This window comes from Salvelinus namaycush, chromosome 21 (assembly GCF_016432855.1).
Source record: "Salvelinus namaycush isolate Seneca chromosome 21, SaNama_1.0, whole genome shotgun sequence".
Classification (NCBI taxonomy): Eukaryota; Metazoa; Chordata; class Actinopteri; order Salmoniformes; family Salmonidae; genus Salvelinus; species Salvelinus namaycush.
Window position 1 is genome coordinate 25,422,920 of NC_052327.1, and position 20,611 is coordinate 25,443,530.

At 43.9% G+C, this 20,611-nt stretch overlaps 1 protein-coding gene across 2 annotated transcripts in view; it reads right to left on the reverse strand.

The window, feature by feature from the left end:
• The window catches only part of LOC120066239 (nuclear pore complex protein Nup93-like), a 39,723-nt gene that overhangs the window by 14,192 nt on the left and 4,920 nt on the right, over nucleotides 1-20,611 (reverse strand). For both annotated transcript variants that reach the window (XM_039017469.1, XM_039017470.1), the window contains exons 4-5: nucleotides 2,007-2,069; nucleotides 1,065-1,193 (exon numbers count right to left, since the gene is read on the reverse strand). In XM_039017469.1, the coding sequence (XP_038873397.1) occupies nucleotides 1,065-1,193; nucleotides 2,007-2,069 (192 nt within the window). The remainder of the gene's footprint in view (nucleotides 1-1,064; nucleotides 1,194-2,006; nucleotides 2,070-20,611) is intronic.

The window sequence follows — 20,611 nt, forward strand, 5'->3', positions numbered from 1 at the left end:
ATTTGCCAGTAGAAATGTGTTCATTTGCTCATTTGCCACTAGAAATGTGTTCATTTGCCACTAGAAATGTGTTCATTTGCCACTAGAAATGTGTTCATTTGCCAGTGGAAATGTGCTCATTTTCCACTAGAAATGTGTTCAAAATCCACTGAAGTAGCTAGCAAGTTTGCTAGATAGCTGCAGTAGTTGCCGTGGTAACCAAACAGACTGGCTAGTTTAGCTAAACAAACCATCAGTCCTAGTAGCTTGCCATTCTGAAAATCTAATTCAACAATGCCAATGTTTTTAATTCGACTTTTGCTTTCAAAAGCAGCTCAAACATAGAACATGTAAGAACTATAGCCATTGAATTCTACCGTGCAAACATACAGCGCTTTACAAGGAAATAATGCACGCTCTAGAATGCCCTTCAAGCCAATCAGAAACAAGTATTCAAGAATGCTATGGTATAATGCAGTATAAGGCTGTATGAGACATGGCATTATAAGAAGAGAGCATATGAGCAAGAACTGAACACAGTAGAGGGTGTGTTTCTGACATAGGGAGTGAACAGCAGGTCAGACGTGGACAATTTAACTGTTGGATAATAATGCAATAAGCACAGAGAAGGACAAAATCCCCCAAAAATCCAAGTGTCAACTCCAACACACACTCCACTGGAGAATGTGCCAGAGCTACAGTTTAGGAAAGCAATGTAGCTACTGTGCTAAATACAGGAGCCCTGAAGGTAACCTAAACAAAGCTGTCTGCATAAAACCAAGCTTGCTTTGGTAAAGACCGATAACATGGTGGAAAACCAAAGCCGAATGTGGCTTTTCTTTATTCATTATTAAAAACAGGAGTACTTGCCATATCTTTTTTTTGGAAACGTATCCATTTTTTATGAAAATTCTTGCAAATTGGAGGCGGTCATTGAATTTCGCAACATTCATGTGGGTTAGTATCAGTTTTTGACGAGTGTGTATTTTTCTAAATGTGTGCAAGTCATATATTAAGTATAGAAATTATATCTGGATGTGTGCTTTACGTACTGGAGTTCATAGGGTCTATATGGCGAGACTGACCTCTATGTCTTGGCTGAAGTCCAGAGCATCTTCCCCTGCTCCCAACAAGGTGTGCAGTACTCTCTGTTTCACCTGCTCCCACTGAACCAGCATGGACTCGCGGTGGTACTCCTCTGCCAAGAGGAACGTCTGACAGAGAACAAGAACATGTGAGCACGAAATAGAGAGAGAGAAAAAGAGAAATGTAACTTGGACAGACCAATTTGAAAGAATTTGAGAGAACCAGGCTAGGCTGCATAAATGGGATAGAGACCTTGTGATTTGTTAAAAATAGCTAACACTGCAAAACCTCTCGCCATGAGAGATATCTATGCACAATAAACACCTCCAATCATCACAGTCACCCATGCAGGTATCCTGGGGCCCCACACAGTGAAAGTGAGATCTGGGACTTCAAACTGGGTCACGCCCTGTGATGCCTGGGTGTGTGGAGGGATGGGATTGTGACGCTAAATGGGTCTGCATTCATGGCTGGTCCAGATTTAGCCAAGAACAGATTAGACAAGAAATAGAATCCAGAGACCTTGTCTATCTCAATCCCACCGGGACAGAGGATGATAATTGGAACTGTTCCTAATTAAAGCCGCTCTGAAGTCATGCAGAGGAAACCATTTTAGAAAGATAATAGGCTAAGGGTTTAATCGGAACAAGGTGCGCAAATCATGATTGGCAACCGAGGGTATGGGTTTATTATTTTTATTCAAAAGTGTGAGACTGATTGAAAATATAGCGTACGTATTTGAAAATTAGGTATGCCACGCTGTCACGGAGAGAAAAGTTGGGAGATACAATTTATGACCGAAACAAATCTGTCCCATCTATTCATCAGGTATGTAAAAGAAAATGTAAAAAATGTAAAACAAATGGGATTATTAGATGTGGACATGGGGTGCAATGAGCGTGTGGTCATGGCAACTAGTCAGAGGAGAGTGCGCCACCTACCCTGCGACGTGACTCCTCGATGGCAGAGAGCAGCGCATTGTCCCTCTCATTCTTCAGAAAGCCCTGGAAGGAGAGAAATGGCTGGAGGTTAGACCGACTCTAACCTACTTTCCACTTGACCACACATACACGGCTCCTGCAAGACGCTAGCTGCAAAGAAAGAACTATCATTATCATGATCGCTGTGCTAAAAATGGGAGAAGCTAACAATCAGGGCGTAGCCCGTAGAAGCCTCCTCCAGACCTGACATTCTGAACATTCAAAAATAACTTCTGTTACATATCTTCTCAAGCGTTAAGACATTTTCATGCTCATTCTATACAGCTCCAGCCCATCTACCAATCCCCCACAGTTCAACAGAGCAAAAACCCAGAGCCCATCAAGGCATTTTACAGTTATTTCAACAGCCTGACTGATAAGCACCAGCCGATTAGGCTCACAGCACCTGTCCCTTTGTCCCCATATCATCCCATCTTCAATTTCCTACCTTAGGGAACAAACTCCAGTGGGCTGACATTCATCAGCATCTACATTCAACTGGCTAACATCATATACAAGAGATGGATGGATGCATCTTGAAGAGACTAAAATGTACAATGTCCGTCTGCGGTCAAAATGGTGATATAGCAAGCTTACCATTAGGTACCCCCAAAAATGGCATTACTATTGCTGTTACAATACCTACACACCTAAATTGGCCTCGTTTTCTCAAGTTAACAACATAATGAGGTTAACGAGCAAATTTGCACACTGTAGACTGTGCTCATCTCTTACAGAGTAAGCTAATTAATGTACACTTTGGAAGGCAGAGAAACAGCCTTCGATGCACGAAGAAAAAGAGAAAACATTTTGTACCCAGAACAGGCAGAACCGCCCTCAGAGTAGAGCTGTAGGCTTGCACCAGGCAGCCAGAGTGGCAGGGGGAATGAAACTCACACACCCACACATACAGCAAAGATGTAGAACAGGGCGGTGGTGGAGGGGTCAATGCATCTAAATCAGGGTGGGGCTGGCTATGGGCAAGAATAAGAGCTAGCTTACTGTATGCCAAATGGTGGTGATGAAATCACCCATAGAAACATTGTGGATCGTGAGTAACCAAAGCCAAGCCCATGACTTTGACGCATAGTGACCACCAGCCTGCCACAATGACACAGATACCCTGATAAGACACAGTCATCACAATGGATTAAGCCCATCCTCTGTGATACTGGACACTGTCTTAATATAATCTAGGCTAAACACCGGCCACACCCTTCCACAATGTGAGGACACTAACTTGCCCTAAAAATCTGATAATTTAGCCTATAGTTGCTTTCCATATTCCATAAGAGTCGGTTACATAAGAGACAGTCTCATGCATTTTAGAGAGGAATTACCTTTTATGCAGACGTGACATTTTCAAAGCTGAATAGGGTAATGTCATACTTGAATCTGCGATTAAAGGGGCAATCCAGTGCAAAAAGTGATTTTCCTTTTTAAATGTGTTATTTTATTTTCACACTAGGAGGTTGAAATAACACTGAAATTATAGAAATGATAATTCCCTTTTAGAGCTATTTGAATAAATAAAAAACACCTGGAATTTCGGCCTGTTGAGGGGGAATAAACTTTTTGTCCCAAAGCACATCACAATCTGATCTAATTAGTCTGACCAATGACCAGTAATCTTTTATTTGCATATGTATGCTCCTACTTTGAAAGGGTAAGCTCTAGAGTTTAGACGATACTATCCACCAATCAGGGCTGAGTATGTAAATATATTTACATTTGTATCAACACGATCAGACTGAGCATTTCAATAGCAAAAGGAAGCTCATGGAAATAAATGATCAAATCTATATTTGGAGCTATTTTCATGAAAAAAAGTGAAATATTTGACATAGTGATTTTAAAAGATGGCATGGGGGCTTTAAGGCCTGCAGGCACACATGTACACTTCCTCGTCTAACATTAGGAGATACTATAGAAATATGTGAACATTCAGAAACGGCAGACTAGGCAACAAAAAAAAAGATAAAAACTAAGCCTATTCGGTCCTTTTACAGGTGTCAATAGGATATATAATAATATATAGCAGCCTATGCATTCTTTCAGATAATGGGCCTTTCCCTGCACACCGTCTCGGTCTTGGCGCCCGTCATCTCCAGGACGGACGGAGCAGCATCCCCCTTCCCCCTCACAGCTGCTTCAGCACCACAGCCCTCCCCCTTGCCACAGGCTCAAACCCTCGCCCCTGTCTGTCCACTCCATCGCATCACCAGACCAGACATCAGAGTTGCAGCCGTCCGCGTCTTGACTGACAGCTATAAATTATCATTGAAATAATACTTCTTCAGCAGCCGACCGTCAAATGACAAGTGTAAATGCACAGTGCGGAGAGAGCCAAGGGGGGGGGGGGGGGGGGGCCTGAGGCTTTTCAGTATCACAAGTAATAAGAGCAGTAACTATCATCTATTCAATAGATAAATCAAAAGGATGATTTCCTGCTGTATCTTGCCAATTACATTTCTTGCTCAGTCATTGTGCTGGGTCCTCCCGTCTTCCTGTCGTCTGTGGCAGAGAGAGGAGCGCCCCCCTCAGGAGATTCTGCTCTCCAAATGAAACAGGTTCTACCCAGTTTGCACCCTAGGAGCTGACAATGGAGCTATTTATATACCAGGAGAGCTCAGGTCATGTCTCCACACACAGCAAGACACACAAAGAGGAGAAATCTGAATAAATGTATACATTTCCTAGTGATGTGGCATTGTGTGAAGAACAAAACGGATAATGCGTTTCAGTCTATGGTTTCCAGAAAGCGAAGGGTCCAAAAGGGAGGGGGAACTTATCCGCATTTTCAGCGATTAATGCATTTCCAAATAAACCTTAATTGAAATCATACACTGTAGGCCATAATTTCATATTTAGGCAACAATAGAAGCTCTAAACTCCATGAGTAACACACAAAGAAGCTGTAAACTCCCTGGATCTTATATTCATGGCATTTATCCAGCGAAATACACATATGCAGTATGTAACCCAATATAGCCAGCGTGTCAATCTCTAGAACCTTCTAGATAATTGCATTGTCCCTCACAATTTGTATTGCGCATACTGTTTACGGTTTTGCAAGAACAGAAAACATTCACTATTGTTTACTAAAGTAGAACTCGAGAAAAGAAAAGGTAAAGCATAGGAACAAATACACACGTTACACATGCTCCATAACACGGTGCTGATACGTGTCACATACATGCGCACATACAATATTTGGCAGAGCTCGGTCAAACGAGCAGTCTAAAGCAATCTACGGGTTCAAAAATTATGCATTTTTAATTCACAAATGATCGTGATTGTACTGTCTGCACATGGTTATACCACCACAAACATAAAGCATTCTATAACATCTTAAAATAAATTATCTGTCATCTGGATTTGTTTAATTCTGTTTCAACATTTTCCCTTAGTATAATGCTGCTCAGCAGTTCCACAGAGACAATAAAAAAACTACGTGTGACGGGTCAGTAGCTAAAAACCTGCAGCTCATCTTCATTTACTCTGAGACAATGAGTGGAGTACGGGAGGTGAAACCCCACCCTTGTGCCACCACTTCCTGTGTAGAGAATAAGCATTCATTTAAGTGAACACCACCATAATCATCGTTATCCTCTCCATAGTCACAGACAGAGTGACAGGAAGCGAGAAAAAGTAAAGAGAAGGTGACAGACAGATCTTGACACAGACAGAGCAGATGTATGAACGCAGTGGGTCTGTGTGTGGAGGCAATACTTACTCATGCTGTGGCTCAGCCTGCCAGGCAGGGAGAGAAGAGGCGCAGGTAGCCAGGCGTAGACAGACCTATACCTGACACTAAACACACTGCCCCGTCTCTCCAGCTGAAGAACTGAGCCGGAACCATTCTGGGGCGTTTTCGGACCCGCCGACGGGCCGGCATCGCAGATGCTGCACCTTCCTCACGCAATGTGGGCCACCGGTGTGAACCCAGATATGTACCACATGAAGGGTTACTGTAGGCTGTTTTATTGTTGGAGGACTGTACCAAGTCATCCCTCAGACACAGGGGGGGATCAAGGAGGAGTGATCACTCAACCTCACAGGTCTTCCCCTCTCCATCAGTAGATCCTTCCCCGCCACCTGCTTCTTTCCAGCATCCCTGCTGTCCTCTTCTCTCAGTACCACTCATTTCTTCCTTTTTATACATATGCATCATACTCTTTTTCCCTCCTCCCCCAGCGCAATGCAATTAATGTAATGGATTTTCTCTCCCTCTGCTGATGGCTTCCGACATCCTGTCCAGAAAGTGGGCTAATAATCCTCTTAAGAGTCATGTTTAGTTAATGAGAAGGGTGCAGTGGCTTCTCAGGGGGGTATACACCGAGTCCACGGCTGCACAGTCCAAGACACAGGCTGCACAGACCAAAACACAGGCTGCACATGTTAAGCTATTTCCCCAAAGTCTGCTGTAGCAGCAGCTGCGCTTATCAGACTCTGTCAAGAGAATGCATGCCATCACTATAGCTGCTCTCAGAGAAAGAGGGGGGAGGGAGAGAAAGGAGGAGCAGAAAAAGATGGAATAGAGAAACAGAGCAGGAGAGAAATACTTCTCTCTGCCATTTTATCATTCCACTCTTTTTCTCACCCCTATTCTATTTTCCTTTGGGTTTTATTCTGTCCATCGTTTCTCTTATTGCTCCCTCTTTCTCTCCATCCTTCCCTTGGTTATTTCTATCACCCCTTTCTCACCCTCAAATTGTTTTCCTTTGTCTCCATCCTCACTGACGTGACCCACATCAACACATACAAATATAACAAATGGCCAGAAATGCAGAGTAGGCTACATAAATCATATGCATTCGCAACCATGTATACTACAGACATCATTCACACCTCAATTCCTTTCTCTGAGCCACCCACATAGAGACAGAGGCTACGCCTCATCAGCATCCAGCTTTTCCTTTGTGTTAGCCAAGCTAACCCTTCAGCACATGAACATACAGTAAGTACTACACAGTGGAATCATGCTCAATGTAAAGAACACTACACAATATTATCACCAGGGCCTAGGCTACTGAAAAGACCAAGCTATGGATGCAGTGCAGACAATGGGGAGAATGTCAATCAGTACCACCTCACATACAAGTATAATTTCCTCGGCCTAATTGTCGTGATCAAAGAATAGCTCAAAGGTTGGCAATACATAGGCTAGGTATGAAAGATATATTACTTAGCAATCAAGGAACACACAGTTTGTATTGTAACATAGGCTATTTGAGAAAACTGAATTTCATTGTCCCCCAGTTTGAGAACAATCAATCTAATAGCTTTTCTGTACCTTGACTAAACTTTACAAAGGCTCCCTGCCCTTGAGGTTAACACATGAGCCACCAGTAATGTGAGAGTAATTGTGGCTTTATACAGCAAGGCCACATAGGTTTCCAAAACATATGTCCCATTAATTGCCTATGAAAAATATCATGTGAAAAATAGACAGAAATACAGCTATGCATAGTGGATAGGGAGTACAGTACAGTAGAAGGCCAGCCACTTCCCACTGTGTCTGGCCCAAGCACTCAACTGAGTCCAGCTAAAAGGGCCTGGTTAAATCCTGCCAAGAGGCTAAGTGCACTTCCAGTAAAACCAAGGCTCCACCCGGCCGGCCCACCACATGTCAGGTTGAAGATTATGGAGAGGGAGCACTGGGGTCATCAGAAAATGAGGAGATCAATACAACACCCCACTCATTCCTTGACTATCTGTGGCCTTCCCATCCCCCCTCAGAGACCCACTCAGCCCATGTTAAAGGCCTAATTGGAATCATAATTTTCTGATAGAGTGGATGCAACCTCTTCTAGGACAGGCTAATCAATGCATTTGATTTTGCAATATTATGAACACTGCTAAAATAAATATTGTAGTGTCAATGTCTTTTTACCCAGTTAAGAGCAAAAGAGAACATTGTATGTTATAGTTTGACGGTCTGGGAGTGGCCAGAGGATGGCAGCCTTCTAGGGCCGGGACGATACCAGTATCGCGATACTCGTTAGTATTGCGGCAAGGAAACAGAATACAAAACTGATTTAACTTCTTTAGGAAAACAGCCCTAATGTTGGAAACAAACATTATGTTGTCATCCAGTCACATGCATTTATTTTCCAAGCTATAGCACACAATATTTTACATATAGCATTTAAAGGACCAAAGAGTTTAGTCTGCTTCGTGTTATCATGTTTGCCATGGAAAAAATATTGCGCTACTAGTATCGTCCCGGCCCTACAGTCTGAAGGCCACTAACACAATGGAATAACTGTATAGTAATGGTGCTAAACATCTTTTCCTTATTATATTTCAACATACTGTATACTGACTGGAGGTTATTCCCCCATCTTCTATTCCTCATCTGAGACAGTTCAGACTGTTCCCACTAAATAGCTTCAGATTTGCAGAAACATCATCCGTTGATGTAACACAATTGTCAGAAGTGCTACCATTAACTAATTAGCAGGCATCTCACATTTCATTTACTTCCATAGAAAATCATATAAATGAGTAAGATGGCGTCGACAGATGGCAGCTCTGCTTCTAGCTCCTAAGCAACTCTGCAGTATTTAGTTTTTGTGTGTGTTATTTCTTACATTATTAGACCAAAAAATGTTTTGTGTTATTACATACAGCCGGAAATAACTTTTGGATATCAGAGTGGTGGTAACTCACCAGCATTACGACCAGGAATACGACTTTCCTGAATTGGATCCTTTGTTCGTACCTCCCAGGGCAATTGAACTTATTCCAGAGGCTGCTCCAAAACACCGCCATTGGAGAATGGACTTCTAGTCCGACTCAGGAGGCGTGCACACCATCCACCACTTCAGAGTATATTACTCGCTAATGTTCAGTCTCTGGATAATAAAGTAGACAAGCTCAGAGGATCTCCTTCCAGAGAGAGATCAGGGATTGTAACATACTGTTTCACGGAAACATGGCTCTTTCTGGATATACTGTCCCTGTCCATACAGCCAGCTGGGTTCTCAGTACAACGCGCAGACAGGAATAAAGAACTCACCGGGAAGAAGGCGGGGTGTATGTTTCATGATTAATTACTCATGGTGTGATAACGTACAGAAACTCAAGTCCTTTTGTTCATCTGACCTAGAATAGCTTACAATCAAATGCCGACCGTATAACCTCCCAAGAGAATTCTCTTCGGTTATAGTCACTGCCGTGTATATTCCCCGTCAAGCCGATACCATGACAGCCCTCAAACAACAACAGTGGACTTTATGCAAACTGGAAACCACATATCCTGGGGCCGCATTTATTGTAGCTGGGGATTTTAACAAAGCAAATGAGGAAAACGCTACTGAAGTTATACCAACACATTGAGTGTAGTACTCGCGCTGGTAAAACATTGGTCCACTGCTACTCAACTTTCGAAATGCCTACAAGTCCCTCCACCGCCCTCCCTTTGGCAAATCTGATCATGACTCCATTTTGCTCCTCCCTTCCTATAAGCAGAAACTATAACAGGAAGTACCAGTGCTAAGGTCTATTCAACGCTGGTCTGACCAATCGGAATCCATGCTTCAAGATTGTTTTTATCACTCGGACTGGGATATGTTCCGGGTAGACTCTGAGAATAACATCAACGAATACACGGATACAGTGACAGAGTTCATCAGGAAATGTATAGGAGATGTTGTACCCACTGTGACTTTTAAACCTACCCAAACCAGAAACCGTGGATAGATGGCAGCATTTGCTGTAAACTGAAAGCGTGAACCACCGTATTTAACCATGGCAAGGTGACTGGGAATATGACCGAATACAAACAGTGTAGTTAATCCCTCCTTAAGGCAATCAAACAGGCAAAACGTCAGTGCACTGCAGAGACAAAGTGGAGTCGCAATTCAACGGCTCAGACACGAGACCAGCCACGTCGCGGACATTGACATCTTGCTTCCGGACAAGCTAAACACCTTCTTCGCCTGCTTTGAGGATAACAAAGTGCCACCGATGCGGCCCGCTTCCAAGGACAGCGGGCTCTCCTTCTCCGTGGCCGACGTAAGTAAGACATTTAAGGGTGTTAACCCTCGCAAGGCTGGTGGCCCAGGGGGCATCCCTTGCCCCGTCCTCAGAGCATGTGCAGACCAGCTGGCTGGAGTGCTTACGGACATATTCAATCTCTCCCTATCCCAGTCTGCTATCCCCACTTGCTTCAAGATGTCCACGATTGTTCCTGTACCCAAGAAAGCAAAGGTAACTGAACTAAATGTTTATCGCCCCGTAGCACTCACTTCTGTCATCATGAAGTGCTTTGAGGGGCTACTTAACGTCTACCTTTCCTGACACTTCAATTTGCTTACCGCCCTAATAGAGTCACAGATGATCGCCATTGCACTGCACACGACCCTATCCCATCTGGAAAAGAGGAATACCTATGTAAGAATGCTGATCATTGACTATACCTCAACATTCAACACCATATTACCCTCCAAGCTCATCATTAAGCTTCAGGCCCTGGGTCTGAACCCCGCCCTGTGCAACTGGGTCCTGGACTTCCTGACGGGCCGCCCCCAGGCGGTGAAGGTAGGAAACAACACCTCCACTTCGCTGATCCTCAACACAGGGGCTCCACAAGGGTGCGTGCTCGACCCCCTCCTGTACTGTACTCCGTTCACCCATGACTGCGTGGCCACGCACACCTCCAACTCAATAATCAAGTTTTCAGACGCCACAACAGTAGTAGGCCTGATTACCAACAACGATGAGACAGCCTACAGGGAGGAGGTGAGGACCCTGGGAGAGCGGTGCCAGGAAAATAACCTCTCACGCAACGTCAACAGTACAAAGGAGCTGATCGCGGACTTCAGGAAACAGCAGAGGGAGCACGCCCCTATCCACATTGATGGGACCGCAGTGGAGAAGTTCCTGACCTCATCCAGAAGGCGAGGTCAGTACAGGTGCATCAAAGCTGGAACCAAGAGACTGAAAAACAGCTTATATCTCAAGGCCATCAGACCATTAAATAGCCATCGCTAGCCGGCTTCCACCAGGTTAACCAACCCTGCACCTTAGAGGCTGCTGCCCTTGGAATCACTGGCCACTTTAATAATGGAACACTAGTCACTAGGGTTGCACATTTTAGGGAATATTCAGAGGTGGAAACTTTCCGTGGGAATTAACAGGGATATATGGGCATTAACAGGGATATATGGGCATTAACAGGGATATATGCAAATGAATATTAATACCATTTAAATGTAGATGTTTTTTGCATTGGATATATTTACCATATCATATGGAGACAGAAACATAAACCTTTTACCTTATAAGTAGACAATTGCAAATGATTAAATCCTTCCAATTGAAATGAAATAAAAATTTGTTACGAATTGAACTTTAATTAAATGAGTTGACTCTTCACATGGGACGATTTCACTGAACAACAAAAGAAAGGGAATATTGAATGATCCCGAATGATCCATCGCATCTCCCAAAAACATTTTCAACATACATCTGTAAAATAATAGTGTAGAAACTAAAGTTAAGGTTGTCTTCCTCTCAGGCTTCCATGTCTTCACCCTGGACCTCCTCAATGTCCACCCCTTGAACATCAGACTGAGGCCTCATCGTCACTGTCACTTTCCAACCTCTTTGAGAATGGCTCATTGTCAGGCTCAAAAAGCCAAAAATTTGCCCAGATGGCCACCAATTGTTCCCATCTTCTATTTGTCAGCCTGTTGCGTGCTTTGGTGTGTGTGTTCCTAAACAAGAACCAGTTGTGCTCTAAGGCGGCTGACGTTGGTAGGATTTGGAGGATGATGGAGGCACCAGGGGAAAGAGCCTGAGATTCACAAAGTCCCTTCCACCAGGTGGCTGATGAGATATGTTGGCACGACTGCCATATTGAATCTCCATCCCAAAGCCCTTTCTTGGAAGTGTACTTCACCAGACTGTCAAGAACATTGCCCTCATTCAGGCCAAGGTGGTGAGACATGGTCGTGATGACACCATAGGCCTTGTTGATCTCTGCACCAGACAGGATGCTCTTGCCAGCATACTTGGGGTCCAACATGTACGCTGCGGCGTGTATGGGCTTCAGGCAGGAGTCTTAATTTCAGAACTGCAGTTTCCGATGCTTGGAGCAACAGTAAAGTGGGCAGGACAGTACGGATTTATACTCTTACATCTGCAAGCAGAATCTGAACATCAGACAGGATGGCATTGTCTCCCTCAATCCGTGCAATGGCTTCTGCTATAGGTTTCAAGAGTTTCAGACTGCTTACCACTCTCTCCCAAAATACATCATCCAGGAGGATCCCCCTGAACAAGGCAGTTAACCCACTGTTCCTCGGTAGGCCGTCATTGTAAATAAGAAGTTGTTCTTAACTGACTTGCCTAGTTAAATAAAAGTACAATTTAAAAAAAGATGGGGCTGTCTATATCGGCAGACTGTGATATGGCCATTTCTTGGAGAGACTCTTTCCCCTCCAGGAGACTGTCAAACATGATGACAACACCACCCCAACAGGTGTTGCTGGGCAGCTGCAATGTGGTGTTCTTATTCTTCTCACTTTGCTTGGTGAGGTAGATTGCTGCTATAACTTGATGACACTTTACATACCTAACCATTTCCTTGGCTCTCTTGTATACTGTATTTCCTTTATTTTCAGTGCCATGATGTCCTTGAAGCAGATTCAATGCATGAGCAGCACAGCCAATGGGTGTGATGTGAGGGTAGGACTCCTCCACTTTAGACCAAGCAGCCTTCATGTTCGCAGCAATGTCTGTCACCAGTGCAAATACCTTCTGTGGTCCAAGGTCATTGATGACTGCCTTCAGCTCTTCTGCAATGTAGAGACCGGTGTGTCTGTAGTTCATTGAGTCTGTGCTCTTGTAGAATACTGGTTGAGGGTTGGAGATTGTGTAGTTAATTATTCCTTGCCCACGAACATTCGACCACCCATCAGAGATGATTGCAATACAGTCTGCTTTCTCTATGATTTGCTTGACCTTCACTTGAACTCTGCATCCAGCAAATGAGTAGATAAAGCATGTCTGGTTGGAGGGGTGTATGCTGGGCGAAGAACATTCAGAAATCTCTTATACACATTGCCTGTGAGCATCAGAGGTGAACCAGTTGCATACACAGTTCGAGTACGACATTCATCAGCATTTCTCTGACTACGTTCCTCCATTGAGTCAAAACTTCTGATCCCAGGAGGACCATGAGCTGTTGCTATCGATAAGGTGTCTGATTCATAATTTTCAGCTCGAATAGAAGTAGAGGTCAGAGGTTGCTTGTTGTGAGTGCTGAGGGAACTTTATGCACTTGGCCTGATGATTCTGCATCTTTGTTGCATTCTTCACATATGATTTGGCACAGTATTTGCAAACATACACAGCTTTTCCTTCTACATTAGCTGCAGTGAAATGTCTCCACACATCAGATAGTGCCCGTGGCTTTTTCCTGTAAAGATTAGGAAAAGAATTGTGACTATGACTATGTTTCAGACGAGAGACGACGTCACTTCCTGTTGAATTTGCAGACGTGTTGCTGTGCGTTTTGTTGCTGTGCGTTTTGCTGCCAACTTTACTTTGCTAGCTGACAACTTTACGTTTTGTTTTTTTTCTTTTTAATTACCGTTTATATTTTTAGTTTTTCCATCGCAACTTTTTCCCCTCATTCAACTTTTTCACTCCGGACGCTTTATCTGGACATGGTTCGTCAGCACCTTCAACAGCCGAAGCTAAGTAGTAACATTAACATGATGTCTTCTAATTGCAGTCGCTGTACTCATAATATACAGGAGAACGATCGCCTTACGGCGAGGATAGCTGTGCTACAAGCCCAGCTTCAGACGCAATCGTTAGGCAAGGGTAATTTCAGTGTAGGAAAGGAAGAAACAGCGTCTGTGCCACCAGTAAGTACAGATAGTAACGTTAGTATAAACCCCCCCGCACAGTCCCCGCAGCCGGACAACTTTCTCATGGCTTCTGGAGGGAAATGCTGTTGGAATGCTCAACCGGTGTCGCTCATTCAGCCGACAGAAACTTTCAACCGGTTCTCCCCATTATGTAGCGAGTCGGAGTCTGAGTCTTCTCTTGTCTCTACTCCTCCCGCTACGGGGTCTGAGACGCCGAAGGCTCCAACCATTAGCTCTGACAAATTGAAAACCCTAGTCATTGGCGACTCCATTACCCGCAGTATTAGACTTAAAACGAATCACCCAGCGATCATACACTGTTTACCAGGGGGCAGGGCTACCGACGTTAAGGCTAATCTAAAGATGGTGCTGGCTAAAGCTAAATCTGGCGAGTGTAGAGAGTAGAGATATTGTTATCCACGTCGGCACCAACGATGTTAGGATGAAACAGTCAGAGGTCACCAAGCGCAACATAGCTTCAGCGTGTAAATCAGCTAGAAAGATGTGTCGGCATCGAGTAATTGTCTCTGGCCCCCTCCCAGTTAGGGGGAGTGATGAGCTCTACAGCAGAGTCTCACAACTCAATCGCTGGTTGAAAACTGTTTTCTGCCCCTCCCAAAAGATAGAATTTGTAGATAATTGGCCCTCTTTCTGGGACTCACCCACAAACAGGACCAAGCCTGACCTGCTGAGGAGTGACGGACTCCATCCTAGCTGGAGGGGTGCTCTCATCTTATCTACCAACATAGATAGGGCTCTAACTCCTCTAGCCCCACAATGAAATAGGGTGCAGGCCAGGCAGCAGGCTGTTAGCCAACCTGCCAGCTTAGTGGAGTCTGCCAATAGCACAGTCAGTGTAGTCAGCTCAGCCATACCCATTGAGACTGTGTCTGTGCCTCGACCTAGGTTGGGCAAAACTAAACATGGCGGTGTTCGCCTTAGCAATCTTATTAGGATAAAGACCTCCTCCATTCCTGCCATTATTGAAAGAGATCGTGATACCTCACATCTCAAAATAGGGTTACTTAATGTTAGATCCCTCACTTCAAAGGCAGTCATAGTCAATGAACTAATCACTGATCATAATCTTGATGTGATTGGCCTGACTGAAACATGGCTTAAGCCTGATGAATTTACTATGTTAAATGAGGCCTCACCTCCTGGTTACACTAGTGACCATATCCCCCGTGCATCCCGCAAAGGCGGAGGTGTTGCTAACATTTACGATAGCAAATTTCAATTTACAAAAAAAAAAATGACGTTTTCGTCTTTTGAGCTTCTAGTCATGAAATCTATGCAGCCTACTCAATCACTTTTTATAGCTACTGTTTACAGGCCTCCTGGGCCATATACAGCGTTCCTCTCTGAGTTCCCTGAATTCCTATCAGACCTTGTAGTCATAGCAGATCATATTCTAATTTTTGGTGATTTTAATATTCATATGGAGAAGTCCACAGACCCACTCCAAAAGTCTTTCGGAGCCATCATCGACTCAGTGGGTTTTGTCCAACATGTCTCTGGACCTACTCACTGCCACAGTCATACTCTGGACCTAGTTTTGTCCCATGGAATAAATGTTGTAGATCTTAATGTTTTTCCACATAATCCTGGACTATCGGACCACCATTTTATTACGTTTGCAATCGCAACAAATAATCTGCTCAGACCCCAACCAAGGAGCATCAAAAGTCGTGCTATAAATTCTCAGACAACACAAAAATTCCTTGATGCCCTTCCAGACTCCTTCTGCCTACCCAATGACGTCAGAGGACAAAAATCAGTTAACCACTTAACTGAGGAACTCAATTTAACCTTGCGCAATACCCTAGATGCAGTTGCACCCCTAAAAACGAAAAACATTTGTCATAAGAAACTAGCTCCCTGGTATACAGAAAATACCCGAGCTTTGAAGCAAGCTTCCAGGAAATTGGAACGGAAATGGCGCCACACCAAACTGGAAGTCTTCCGACTAGCTTGGAAAGACAGTACCGTGCAGTACCGAAGAGCCCTCACTGCTGCTCGATCATCCTACTTTTCCAACTTAATCGAGGAAAATAAGAACAATCCAAAATTTATTTTTGATACTGTTGCAAAGCTAACTAAAAAGCAGCATTCCCCAAGAGAGGATGGCTTTCACTTCAGCAGTAATAAATTCATGAACTTCTTTGAGGAAAAGATCATGACCATTAGAAAGCAAATTACGGACTCCTCTTTGAATCTGCGTATTCCTCCAGGGCTTAGCTGTCCTGGATCTGCACAGCTCTGCCAGGGCCTGGGATCGGGAAAGACACTTAAGTGTTTTAGTACTATATCTCTTAACACAATGATGAAAATTATCATGGCCTCTAAACCTTCAAGCTGCATACTGGATCCTATTCCTACTAAACTACTGAAAGAGCTGCTTCCTGTGCTTGGCCCTCCTATGTTGACCATAATAAACAGCTCTCTATCCACCGGATGTGTACCAAACTCACTAAAAGTGGCAGTGATAAAGCCTCTCTTGAAAAAGCCAAACCTTGACCCGGAAAATATAAAAAACTATCGGCCTATATCGAATCTTCCATTCCTCTCAAATTTTTTAGAAAAAGCTGTTGCGCAGCAACTCACTGCCTTTCTGAAGACAAACAATGTATACGAAATGCTTCAGTCTGGTTTTAGACCCCATCATAGCACTGAGACTGCACTTGTGAAGGTGGTAAATTACCTATTAATGGCGTCAGACCGAGGCTCTGCATCTGTCCTCGTGCTACTAGACCTTAGTGCTGCCTTTGACACCATCGATCACCACATTCTTTTGGAGAGACTGGAAACCCAAATTGGTCTACACGGACAAGTTCTGGCCTGGTTTAGATCTTACCTGTCGGAAAGATATCAGTTTGTCTCTGTGAATGGTTTGTCCTCTGACAAATCAACTGTACATTTCGGTGTTCCTCAAGGTTCCGTTTTAGGACCACTATTGTTTTCACTATATATTTTACCTCTTGGGGATGTTATTCGAAAACATAATGTTAACTTTCACTGCTATGCGGATGACACACAGCTGTACATTTCAATGAAACATGGTGAAGCCCCAAAATTGCCCTCGCTAGAAGCCTGTGTTTCAGACATAAGGAAGTGGATGGCTGAAAACGTTCTACTTTTAAACTCGGACAAAACAGAGATGCTTGTTCTAGGTCCCAAGAAACAAAGAGATCTTCTGTTAAATCTGACAATTCATCTTGATGGTTGTAAAGTCGTCTCAAATAAAACTGTGAAGGACCTCGGCGTTACTCTTGACCCTGATCTCTCTTTTGACGAACATATCAAGACTGTTTCAAGGACAGCTTTTTTCCATCTACGTAACATTGCAAAAATCAGACATTTTCTGTCCAAAAATGATGCAGAAAAATGTATCCATGCATTTGTTACTTCTAGGTTAGACTACTGCAATGCTCTACTTTCCGGCTACCCGGATAAAGCACTAAATAAACTTCAGTTAGTGCTAAATACGGCTGCTAGAATCCTGACTAGAACCAAGAAATTTGATCATATTACTCCAGTGCTAGCTTCCCTACACTGGCTTCCTGTTAAGGCAAGGGCTGATTTCAAGGTTTTACTGTTAACCTATAAAGCGTTACATGGGCTTGCTCCTACCTATCTTTCCGAGTTGGTCCTGCCGTACATACCTATACGTACGCTACGGTCACAAGACGCAGGCCTCCTAATTGTCCCTAGAATTTCTAAGCAAACAGCGGGAGGCAGGGCTTTCTCCTATAGATCTCCATTTTTATGGAACAGTCTGCCTACCCATGTGAGAGACGCAGACTCGGTCTCAACCTTTAAGTCTTTACTGAAGACTTATCTCTTCAGTAGGTCATATGATTGAGTGTAGTGTGGCCCAGGAGTGTGAAGGTGAACGGAAAGGCTCTGGAGCAACGAACCGCCCTTGCTGTCTCTGCCTGGCCGGTTCCCCTCTCTCCACTGGGATTCTCTGCCTCTAACCCTATTACAGGGGCTGAGTCACTGGCTTACTGGTGCTCTTTCATGCCGTCCCTAGGAGGGGTGCGTCACTTGAGTGGGTTGAGTTACTGACGTGATCTTCCTGTCTGGGTTGGCGCCCCCCCTTGGTTTGTGCTGTGGTGGAGATCTTTGTGGGCTATACTCGGCCTTGTCTCAGGATTGTAAGTTGGTGGTTGAAGTTATCCCTCTAGTGGTGTGGGGGCTGTGCTTTGGCAAAGTGGGTGGGGTTATATCCTTCCTGTTTGGCCCTGTCCGGGGGTATCTTCGGATGGGGCCACAGTGTCTCCTGACCGCTCCTGTCTCAGCCTCCAGTATTTATGCTGCAGTAGTTTATGTGTCGGGGGGCTAGGGTCAGTTGGTTATACCTGGAGTACTTCTCCTGTCTTATCCAGTGTCCTGTGTGAATTTAAGTATGCTCTCTCTAATTCTCTCGTTCTCTCTTTCTTTCTCTCTCTCTGAGAACCTGAGCCCTAGGACCATACGTCAGGACTACCGGGCATGATGACTCCTTGCTGTCCCCAGTCCGCCTGGCCTTGCTGCTATTCCAGTTTCAACTGTTCTGCCTGCGGTTACGGAACCCCTACCTGTCCCAGACCTGCTGTTTTCAACTCTTAATGATCGGCTATGAAAAGCCAACTGACATTTATTCCTGATTATTATTTGACCATGCTTGTCATTTATGAACATTTTGAAAATCTTGGCTCTCTCTAATTTTCTCCTTCTCTCTTTCTTTCTCTCGGAGGACCTGAGCCCTAGGACCATACGTCGGGACTACCGGGCGTGGTGACTCCTTGCTGTCCCCAGTCCGCCTGGCCTTGCTGCTATTCCAGTTTCAACTGTTCTGCCTGCGGTTATGGAACCGCCACCTGTCCCAGACCTGCTGTTTTCAACTCTTAATGATCGGCTATGAAAAGCCAACTGACATTTATTCATGATTATTATTTGACCATGCTTGTCACTTATGAACATTTTTGAACATCTTGGCATAGTTCTGTTATAATCTCCACCCGGCACAGCCAGAAGAGGACTGGCCACCCCTCATAGCCTGGTTCCTCTCTAGGTTTCTTCCTAGGTTTTGGCCTTTCTAGGGAGTTTTTCCTAGCCACCGTGCTTCTACACCTGCATTACTAGCTGTTTGGGGTTTTAGGCTGGGTTTCTGTACAGCACTTCGAGATATTAGCTGATGTACGAAGGGCTATATAAAATAAACTTGATTGATTGATTGAATTGTAAAAATATATATATATATACAATTCCATGTACAGATAAATAGTTAAGCAGTTAGATTAAACAACTCCTATGTAAGGTAAATGTTTTAAAATTAAACATGTATGGAAACAGGTGAATTAACACTCCTCAGTTAGCAGGCTCAAGCAAGCTAAAACCCACATGGTAGCAAAAACTAACCAGCAGAAATTGTTTACAAGTTAGAAATGATTTCAACACACTTTGCTGTAGGCTACTATTTACTAGTTAACAACAAATCATGTATGTCATATAAAATATATTCTCCCCACCCAGTATTGTAATCATAACTTACCAGAAAGCATGTAGTCCTCGGCTCAGACAGTGTAGTAGTGTGGGCTCAATAGCATCTCATTAGTGTGCAAGATCTTGAGAATCAGCTGTACATGTGATGTAAGTGAGCACTGTGCATGCAGAGGGTTGCAATTCCATTGAATTGAGAATAGTTTAATCAAAATATGGCACAAGACCTAGAATTGCCTTATGTGTATCCCACAAAAACGTTTCACTGTTATAAGCTAACTTTGATGAATTTAAGCAAAATTCCCCAAATTCCAGTGCTTAACTTCCCATGGAAAATTCCAGAAATTTACCAGAAGGTTTCTGATCCTTTGCAACCTTACCAGTCACTTTAATAATGTTTACATACTGCTTTACTTATCTCATATGTACAGTTGAAGTCTGAAGTTTACACCTTAGCCAAATACATTTAAACTCCGTTTTTCACAATTCCGGACATTTAAAAATTCCCTGTCTTAGGTTAGTTAGGATCACCACTTTATTTTAAGAACGTGAAATGTCAGTAATATTAGAGAGAATTATTTATTTCAGCTTTTATTTCTTTCATCACATTCCCAGTGGGTCAGAAACTTACATACACTCAATTAGTATTTGGTAGCATTGCCTTTAAATTGTTTAACTTGGGTCAAACGTTTCAGGTAGCCTTCCACAAGCTTCCCACAATAAGTTGGGTGAATTTTGTCCCATTCCTCCTGACAGAGCTGGTGTAACTGAGTCAGGATCGTGGACCTCTTTCCTCGCACATGATTTTTCAGTGCTACCCACAAATTTTCTATAGGATTGAGGTCAGGGCTTTGTGATGGCCACTCCAATACCTTGACTTTGTTGTTCTTAAGCCATTTTGCCACAACTTTGGAAGTAAGCTTGGGGCCACTGTCCATTTGGAAGACCCATTTGCGACCAAGCTTTAACTTCCTGACTGATGTCTTGCGATGTTGCTTCAATATATTCACATAATTTTTGTCCCTCATGATGCCATCTATTTTGTGAAGTGCACCAGTCCCTCCTGCAGCAAAGCACTCCGACAACATGATGCTGCCACCCCCGTGCTTCATGGTTGGAATGGTGTTCTTCGGCTTGCAAGCCCCCCCCCCCCCCCCCCCCCCCCCTTTTTCCTCCAAACATAACCGTGGT